This window comes from Salvelinus sp. IW2-2015, unplaced genomic scaffold (genome assembly GCF_002910315.2).
Source record: "Salvelinus sp. IW2-2015 unplaced genomic scaffold, ASM291031v2 Un_scaffold1547, whole genome shotgun sequence".
In the NCBI taxonomy this organism is placed as follows: domain Eukaryota; kingdom Metazoa; phylum Chordata; class Actinopteri; order Salmoniformes; family Salmonidae; genus Salvelinus; species Salvelinus sp. IW2-2015.
Window position 1 is genome coordinate 98,375 of NW_019942979.1, and position 10,309 is coordinate 108,683.

Here is a 10,309-nt window from a genome sequence, read left to right on the forward strand (position 1 = left end):
AACTGGCTTCATGCTGCAGCTGGGCATAGCATTCACCAACCAGACTTGTTAAAATGGCTGCCGTGTATTTGCTAACTTGCATTTCATTGTCATTCATATAAAACGTTTTAAAAATGCCTAGATGTTTGGACATGCAGTTGTATGCTTGTCATTCTGGCACGTGCGGGGTCAGGCTTTGTCATGCAAATGTGTTGTTTCTTTGAAATGGTAATGTATACCTGGATCAGGGGTAACTCCTGAAGGCTACTGGTGCAGGCTTTTGCTCCAAACCCGTGGTAACATACCTGATTCAGTTAATTAAGGTCCTGGCGAAGTTATAATTTCGTTGAAATTAAAGCTTGCAGGACAGTAGCTCTCCAGGGGGGCGGTTGCCTTATTAGCTAGTGATTTAGTTGTAGCCTACTGTAGATTTAGGAACAGCTTCCCACAGAATGTCTAACATTTATTCAATCTTACCTGTCAGTAAAGTCACTTCATATGAGAATAGTTGAGTAGGATGGCTAGTTTATCACTCCTAATATCATACAATTTCCTCAGTATTTGAGTATGACCCTGATGAAAGAAACAAGTCTGACAACCTTTTCCACCAACTTTATTTTACAAATGTAGTGTTCGATCACTGCTGTATCCAAAGGGATCAAAATGCACTGGAGAAATTAAAAGTAGGCCTTTATATATTAAAATGAATAATAGTCATGGAAACATTCATGAAGTTCACTTGTAAATATCATCCCATACAAATCTATAATCTCATACAAATCTAGATTTAGATTTATCCTTCGTCGTTCTACATAGGTTTAAATGAATTAATGATGGTGTCGAAACATACACCTATTCATTCATCTCTTTGTGTCTTRTTTTATTCACCATCTWTTACATGTGTTATTTGTCATTACTCATCAAAAATATCCCTGTTGCCACATAATAGGCTATATAGAAATATGTTAAATGTTAAGCATTTGGGTGGTCACTGTACATTCCACTAAATACTCACATATAATTTGTTGAAGCCTCAAATTAATGTGTTATAGAAGAGAGCCACAACCCATTAGAATATTCTGATTGTACTAGCTATASAAAATACAATATACTTACACAAAAAAAGGTTTACCATGTACAAAATAATGGCAGAAGTGTATGTAATGACTGTTTCAATGGYTATGGCTTGTGGCGATAGTACAGACATTGCTACAGACTTTCTGTGACTTAAATACAAATCTAAAACTAGGTTAGCTGTCCTAATTCCCTGAAAAAAGACACTGTTACTGAACATTCAGGTAGTTACTGTTATACCCTTTTTACCTACCTGTGTTTAAGACATTAATGTAAACACATACATTGTGACATCATGTGTTAACCCTTTGGGTTTTATTGKGTTAGGCTGTGGTATTAGCAMGKGTTTCAATTTGGTCCCAGACCCAGAACTTTTCCCTCCCTAGTCCCTATCAATATYGTATGACCTTGTGAACGGTGAGTGTAATGATTCCACCCCAACACGTGGAACCAACACAACTTTTGCTAATACCTATGCAATATTTTCAAATAGTCTAGATAGAAGGCTCCATCTAGGGAAAGGGACTAGGGATAGGTTTGTAAYTGGGCCATTGTCTCAAAACATACTGTAATAAAGCCCTGTATTCAGGCATATTGTCAATGCATTACCACGGCATGGAGYTGACATGCATCAAGATTAGACAGTGTTAGTTTGAATCCCCATTTTGTGTTCAGATGTAACAAAAACAAACAAAATGTCATGAGAAAGATAGGTATCTAAAAACATGTAAACACTTAAAATCTCACTAAGAAAAATAACACCAACATCATAACTATAAGATAACCATTAATTATAACAACAATTATAATAATCATTAATAATAACACTTGTCGTAATCATGACAATAACCGACACGGACTACCCAGTGAACACCKTCTGACRCCGACGTCCATGGAYGTCTAAAAGATGCCATTTTGCTCACTGGGTAAGTTACCATTGTKTATAGGAAGATTGTCAAAAGAAAATCTGTATMAACATGTCAGTCATTTTATCTCCTGAATTATGTCAGATTTTTTTCTTCTGTCCATTTGTAAGCAATATGAGACACTTTGTATACTGTAGATGATATATATATATACAGTTATACTTCTCTCTTAGTCGAATACAAGTCTGTTCATTTTCTTAAGTCCCTTAAGTTTATCAAACACAGCCCCACGCATCACCAGTGACTGAGTGTCCTTTTTTGCTGAATGTAAACCACTAAGACGTGATACAAAATATGTCTGTCTTTATCTGGTGCAAATATCAGGGGATTGTGCAAAAACGTTTCTGTCTTAGTGTTTCCCTCTTTGAACTGGGCTGGAAAAAAACTGCTCATGTTTTTTTTACAAGTTTGACTCCAGGTATCTACAGAACATTAGTACTCACACGTCAGTGACAATATCAACACCAAAAATTAAGTGAAAGCATTAATATGCTGTATTATATGGTCCAAAGCCACACATGTAGGATAGGATAGCCCTTAATATTAAGCATTATTATTGATATTATGACATTTCTACCTAATAGAGAACRGTTRGARTGTGTTACTACGAACGAGCAAGGTCCTCTTCTGATGAAGGGCATCCTAGCCACYCAAGTCTCTTCTGAGTCTCACCCTCATATCTGACTGCTTCATCATTGGAGTCATCCTACAGTATGCATTATAGTCCACTGCCTTGTTACAGTCAATTCCCTASACACATACACTTTGGCTTGTTCTGAAGCCAATCATTTGTATTGTCCTGTAGAAATGTTGGCTTGTKTCAGTTCTCCTCTGGTGAGAATAATAAAATGGTGATTGTCAGACGTGCTTTCTCTGTGGTATTTTATTTGTATCCCAATGCATGGCTTTGAAGGTCAGTCGTATTATGAAGTGCAACACCTGCATCATACTGTACTTTTTGTGCYCTATGAAAGAAAATACCCTGTAGTTGCAGTAGCTAATCATCYTATTGGTAGGCTGACCAACTCAGAAGTTCCTCGTCAAACAAAGTGACTCATGGCTCAATCAGATTTGGTTGTCCTGATGAAGACAGGTGGGTCACAGGGGAGCTCCAGGTAGAAGTTGCACTTAGGCACAGATTTAGGATCAGCTCAACCTCCCCAAATGCTGAGCATAACTATTAGGCGGTGGTGGGATGCAAARCTGACYTCAGATCAGTTACTGGGGGCAACTAGAGAATGTATGGAAGCAATTTTCCCAAKGTCACTCATTCATTCACACAAGAAGCAACTATCGACAGCTTCCTGCGTCACAATGAGGCGGGCTCACTCGTACACCACTCCCCGGATTCAAAACCCTACATCATCCGACATTCCACATCATAGGTCATGAARATCATCAGTTCAATGCTCCATGAGGAAAATAGCATCCTTTGAWACAAGTGTAWCSTRTTTTTCTATGTAACACTGAAGTACACAGTCTGGCCGTACACCACCCTTCTCTCTCTCATACTTAGATGTATTATCTTGGYMCCTCCTTTCTAATATGGCTCAAAAGTTTMTTTATTCYGTAAAACATTTGATATAAAACACAAGGTTAYGCATGAACAAACCAGTTTCTTAACTAAGTCCTAGCTATCTAATTTCTCCCAYGTTTGTTCTTTTTCAGTTATTCATGGCATCAGTGTATGGCAATATGGCACATTTAGATATGAAATATGGCTGATGTATCACATWTATAAAAATGGCAGGATAATTYCGTTCCTCTACCATTTTGACCTCTAAGCAAGTCCTTCATCTCCCTATATGTACAGATTGATTCACCATATTTCCTTCTCTACCCTTCCTATTCTCATATGTCTACTCTCTTCATGAAGACCACACACACAGTAGGTAGAATTTGCACTAACCACTGATACAGAGTCAGATATTTTCTCATCCCCCTAATGGTTAAGGGTGGGTTTAGGGGTGAGATAATCTGGTCCTAGATCTGCAGTTGATGGCAATTTCTACCTGGTGCCCCTCACACTGTCACCTCATTCTTACTGCCTGTCCTGATGCCCTGACTGCCTCCCCCTCCTCCTCCACTTCCTCCTCCTCTACTTCCTCCTCCCGCTCCTCCGTCGCCCCCTCCTGGTATAAAGTGTAACTGCTCGATAGTGTTCTGCCTCTTGGCAGCGAAAGCCATCCTCTTGGCGCTGTGGCCCCCTAGCGTCCCTGTTCCCATGACAACCCCCGCCCCGGGCATCTCGCTACCACCCCAGCCCCCCATGCCTCCCCCCATGCCTCCGCTCATATGCCCCGTCATGCCCTGGCTTCTCTCCTGCTCCCTCCCTGAGGTGGGGTGAGAGTTCATCTTGATCATGTGGTGGCGGTCCAGGGAGGGCGTGGCACATACATTCTGCTGGGACTGGGCTTTCTGCTGAGGGGTGAGACCACCCCGGGGGAGAGTGGGGACCATGCCTCCCCCGCCTCCATGGGCGTATGGATCCTGCACACCCACTCCCATCCCTCCGAYCCCYCTACCCATGCTCTCCTCCAGGTGATCTGGGGACATGAGTAGGCGATCCTGGGGACGCTCYTGGGSCCAATCCTTGGGCTTCCTCGTCAGGGTCTGGTTGTTGGACTGAGGCCGCTCCTGGGRTCGATCCTTGGGCTTCCGTGTCAGGGTCTGGGTGTTGGACTGAGGCCKCTCCTGGGGTCGATCCTGGGGCTTCCTTGTCAGGGTCTGGGTGTTGGACTGAGGCCGCTCCTGGGGTCGATCCTGGGGCTTCCTTGTCAGGGTCTGGGTGTTGGAGTTCTTAGTAGCAGCAGCCATGGCTTTGTAGTACTGGTGCTGCTGGTTCTTGGACATCCTGGAGAGGGTCCCAGTGTTCCCGGGGACGTCCCCCATGTTGAGCAGCTGGTCCTGCGACATGACCTTCCTGGCAGGCTTGGACAGGGTGTCGTAGTTGGGGTTGTAGTGCTGCTCGGTTGGGTCCAGGGGGTAGGGGTTGACCGTGGGGGAGACGGGGGGTAGGCCGGTGGGTTGGATCCAGGGTCGGGGGGCGTGGCGGGGGAGGGTGCCCCTCCCACCCATGGTGTTGTAATCTCCGCCACAGGGGATGTGGTGACTGGAGGACTGGAGAGCGGGCTGGGCCGTGTGGGGACGCCTCTTGGTGGTGCAGTAGCCCGATGAATATTCATCAAGACCACTCTTTTCTGGAATCAAAAGAGGAATAGTGAAACAAGTCATAGAGCTATTGTTTTCTGTGTAATGGGGTCTATCTCTATGTTGCTACGTGGTACACTACTCACCCAGGCGTTTGAGCGAGGAGTATCTGTTGAGCTCTGGCTTGGTGGCGTTCTCGTAGGATGGGGGGAGCTGTGCCAGGTTGTGGAGGGAGTGGTGGAAGGAGGGCTGTCCTTTAGTATTGTTGTGTTTGCTGGACAGAAGAGTGCCTCCTGCCGCCAGCTGGGCGTTGTTCATACGGGGGGCGTGTTCTGAGGGGTCAAAAGACAGCTATGTTATGGTGTGTTTGTTTCTTAATTGTTGTTTTTTGGACAACCTTTATCTAACCAGGTTGGTATCATTGACATCTAAGACATTATTGTGAAWAACTGTAAAACATGGAAGGCCACCAGATGCATACATTACAGTATGTCACTGGAACCAACAATTTACACCACCAGTTGACTTACCGATRGTAGCAGTGTGATTGGGACTGGTTCCTGAATGGATAAAATTGTGTTGAATATTCCCCACTGCAAAACAAACAAACAGTCATCAGCTGTGGAGCAACAGTGTATACATAATGTAGATGTGTGTGTGTACGTGAGTGAGACAGCAGAGGGATACACTGTATGATGTGTTCAATTGTGGATGTTATCAGGCGATTTCTAGCTTCATGGTTTATTAACCACATTAAGATCAAGGCATCCATCCTCTTTTACATTACCTGGGCCAATTCCCCTTTACACACTCACTCACTTATCATTTATTGAGCCTGTGGGAATCGACCAGGATATTGCACTGTGTTTCAAATACACATAACTGTCCCTCTTCAAAAACTTCCAAGTTCCTCGACGTACACATCTCCGATGAGATGAAAGGGTCAAACCACACGGACACCGCGGTAAAGAAGGCAAGGCAGCGACTCTTCTACCTCAGGAGGCTGAATAAATTTGTCCTGTCTCCGAGGGCCCTCACAGTGTTTTACAGGAGCACCATCGAGAGAGTACTGTYGGTCTGCATCGCATCCTGGTTAGGCAACTCCACCGCCGCTGACTGCAAGGCTCTACAGAGGGTGGTACGCTCAGCCAAACGAGCCATTAGGTGCTCACTGCCTGCCCTCCATGACACCTACAACACCAGGCGTCGCAGGAAGGCCAAGAAGACCATCAGGGACCTCGTGGCACCCAAGCCATCATGGCCTGTTCTCCCTGCTTCCATCACTCAGACGCTGGCAGTATAGGAGTATCATGGCAAAAACTGTCAGACTGGCCAATAGGTTCTACCGCCAACCATCAGGCTGCTGAATAGCCACTAGGCAGCTACCTACTCCCTCCCCCTTGCTTTTCCCCCTATGGATATTCTACCCTCTCCCAATAGCACTTACCCTGCCCCTCCCCCCAATAGACATTATCATTGCTACAGTTGTAATATTATTTTTATTATTGTCTCCACTCTCTTTTTTTGATCTGTGCTGTTGGAGCTCGGATCATAAGTATTTCACTGTGCCCTGCGATTACATCTGCAACACTGTGCATGTGACTAATAACCTCATCTAATCTAAACCATTTTACCCCTTCCCCTTTCTTACAAGACAGTTTGAAATAAGCCTAATGCCCAACAACAGCACAAAACAGGAGAAACGACTTTGAAACAGAAGTGTACTATGTGAGCTTGTCCTCATTTCCCTTTTTCATTTCATAAACATGTTTCCTGTTTGTTCCAACTGAATGCTCCCCTGGGCACTCACGTCTGTTGTCCTTGCTGGGCAGGCCAGRGGCGTAGAGGTTTTTGGGAGGTCTGCCCAGCGTACCCTGTCCCTCCCCTGAACCACACAGAGCCACGCTGTTGTTCCTCTCATCCTGCTGCACTGGACTGGACTGGTGACGCAACATGTCCACCAGCGCTCTGAGAGGAGAAACCAAAAAGAGAATGTMAAAAATGTWAACGTATAAGTAATTAGCTGKTGTAAAATGTGTTTTATTRCCTGGAGTAATARCAGTTCCCCTCCTGGCATTAACGATATCATATCTTGTCTRATCTTATGAATGAAACATGCTATAAACATGTTATAACGACATTATGRAATTATTAAAGAATCTGTGTTTGTCTGWCTGTCYRWCTGTCCATCTGTCTGYGTGACTGTCTGTCTGTCTTAYGCTCTGTCTGTTCATCTGTCTGGTCTGKGACTGATTGACCCCTCCCCTCACCTGGGCATGTTGATCTCTCCGTTGTTGGCCTGCTGCGACACCTTGTTGAACATTATCTTAATCCCCACGGCAACCGCTACCATAAAMACAATGACACCTCCAATCACAAAGCCTGTGTTGTGGCTCAGAGGCTGCAGAGGGTCCAGTTCCGGCTCATCATCATCCAGGAGTATGGYGTTTGGTGGCTGGGTCTTGGCCCAATCCGGGGAGTCGTAGTTGGTACAGCTGCTCTGCTCCAAACGACGGGTGGGGTCGGGGCAGCAGAAGCGGTAGTGGCAGCTGCCACAGCAGTAGATGAAGCTGTCCTTGGAGCAGTTGAAGGTGTTGTCCAACTGGCCCATGACGTCATAGTAACCATGGCACACRTCCACGTCCACCAGTSTGYGGGGAGGAGGAGCCACCTGGGCCGYGCSCAACGGAGGAGCCAGGGCTCCTGCTGCCGCAGACGTCACGTTCTTGGGGAACATGATCTGGGCCAGGGGTCGGGGAGGGGTCTCCAGAACCCCAGGGGATTCTGGAAGTTTCTCTGGAGCTTTGGGCCTGCCCCGGAGGGCAGCGGGGCGGAGGTTGGCATGGATGGCCAGGAGGAGGAGAGGGGGGCTGGGGGCGGACTGAGGGGGTTCGGTGGAGCCCCCCTGGCGAGGCCGGGGGTCGGTACTTAGGGGAGAGGGAGTGGGAGATAGGGAGCTGTCCTCAGCTGTGGCAAGTGGGGCAGCAAGGAGAGAGAGGAGGGAGACGGCGAAGACTTGGAGATTGGTGGTGGGCGTCATCTTTACATGACTAAGAGCTCTATTTTCTGTTGTCGACTCAACGCTGTTACAATGCTGTCCTTTTTTCAGAATTAAACCACTAAAATACWATTTGAAACATTTAGGTAGCAGGTATGRGTTGTTTGGTACTCATAGTTTMAAAAKATCTTAATTTAAWAATGAATATGTCTGATGAACTTTGTGASTGAATTCTAGATACGCTTTAAGAGATGGAAGTCACGAGTGTCAACCAGTTGTAAGTGTCAACCATTGGTGACAGAGGTATTTACATGGCKTTCATTCTGTTACTATTATCTTCAACATCTTCKGTGATAATATTCTGCATCCCATTACAGTGAAATCAGATCTGTATAAACCTCACAGAGTCAACGAGGGTAAACTGAACATGATGATCTTGATCAAACCCAGATCGTCTATTTCTTCTCCTAGTTCTAGAATCTATCTACCATACAAAACCTAGCTATGAATCATGTGAAGTTAGTTTGAGGTTATAACATTCACATGCAAAAATACAAAAATAGATGSAMTCTCCTTGGATGAAAGGTCAAAYAGAGGGTTTTTACCTTCACCATGACGTATTCCTGAACACGTTGTGCTTTGTTTTGCTGAAGACAAAAAGTAAGCTTCCTCAATGAGTTATGGCAATTTATAAATTTCCTTTCGGTTATGGCACTTGTAAAATAATATGTCACAAAATGACACAYAGGCCTATGTTTTAAGGGCAACAGTCCTCTGTAAACATTGTTCCTAAAATGTAAACAGTTAATGATTCAATCATGTCGTTTTGGCGCTGGATACATTCCAAGTTTGCACTTAGAATCAACCTGTAAACTAATATTCTCTGAAAAAGTAGAAAAATCTCTACATATAAATGTCTAAATGTTTCAATATTATGCTAAATAAAAGATTTGTACTAAATAAATCTTGTGCTAAATAAATCTAAATAATTTGTGTTCCTGTGCTTTCAGATGTTGCAGACCATTTGAATGGCAGTTGGAGAGGTTGTGGTTCTTAACGGGTCAGGGCACTGAATGGCTGTGGCGTAGTGTAAACATACTGTGTGACTGTAAAGCAGGACATTGCCCTTCCAGGCATATAAACATCACAGGTCACTAACTACATAATGCATTGGCCACTTATTTACTTAAATGTATTATGGTCTTATCTAAAATGCATAGGCACTTACTGTTCCTCTGATTGRGCTGAAGGCTACAGAGCCAGCGCCCTACATTAAGGACAGAGGRCAGTGAATACCGCAAATGAGGAGAAAATATAAAATGGTACGACAAATCGTATTATATCAAATAGACAGCTGAAAAAGCCGTTTTCATTTTAGCTAGTGGCTGGGTGGGTATCTCTGTTTTGAGATGTACAAACTTAGTATGTATGGTCTAGTATAGAATATACAAAGAAAAGAGCTTGAGGTTTAGATGTAACTCTACAGATTGAATTCAGTTGTGTCTCATTATGATGGTTGAGGACTGAATAGCACCTCGTAGTTCACATGTGCCATTCCTTCAATAACTCTGATTATTCCTGATTTGGTCCTAAAACTGAAAGAAAAGCATTTTTGGAGAGAAATATGTAAATGTGTGGAGTTATTGTGTCTGAGGTTACAGGTGATAATAGACAGAGACAGCTCCGTCTCCCACACAAATTATAATTACATACAATTATCAAAACAGTTCTTATCTGTCGCTGAGCATGTAGGCATGGATAGGGGAGGCAGGGGGGCTGCTGAAATCACTGATGGCTCTACTTGTTTCAATACATGTGAATAAAAACAATGGAGAATACAACCAGCAGTTCTCACTGTTGTTCCAAGTTTTTATAAAGAACTCTTCTGTTCCCTGAAAGTTCTGCTTGATTTCCTGGATCGTCTTCAGATTTGGATAAAGGGGATCAGGCCTGGAATGTCTTCACAGATTTGGATAAAGGGGATCAGGCCTGGAATGTCTTCACAGATTTGTGGATCCTGTATGGAACACAGAAAGAATCGATTAGGAGAGTGGACTTCAAGCCCCCCCCTGGTCCTTGACTAGTCTCTCAAAGCGCTTCATGATAATGGAAGTGAGTGCTACGGCGGTAGTCGTTTAGCTCAGTTACCTTAGCTTTCTTGAACAGAACAATGTGGCCCTCT

General features: G+C 44.3%; 1 protein-coding gene across 2 annotated transcripts in view; it reads right to left on the reverse strand.

The window, feature by feature from the left end:
- Positions 1 to 575: 575 nt before the first annotated feature.
- LOC112071217 (uncharacterized) overlaps positions 576 to 10,309 on the reverse strand; it is a 41,454-nt gene continuing 31,720 nt past the window's right edge. For both annotated transcript variants that reach the window (XM_024138671.2, XM_024138670.2), the window contains exons 2-6: positions 7,400 to 10,144; positions 6,940 to 7,097; positions 5,660 to 5,722; positions 5,276 to 5,461; positions 576 to 5,179 (exon numbers count right to left, since the gene is read on the reverse strand). In XM_024138671.2, the coding sequence (XP_023994439.1) occupies positions 4,002 to 5,179; positions 5,276 to 5,461; positions 5,660 to 5,722; positions 6,940 to 7,097; positions 7,400 to 8,169 (2,355 nt within the window). In that variant the 5' untranslated portion in view covers positions 8,170 to 10,144 and the 3' untranslated portion in view covers positions 576 to 4,001. The remainder of the gene's footprint in view (positions 5,180 to 5,275; positions 5,462 to 5,659; positions 5,723 to 6,939; positions 7,098 to 7,399; positions 10,145 to 10,309) is intronic.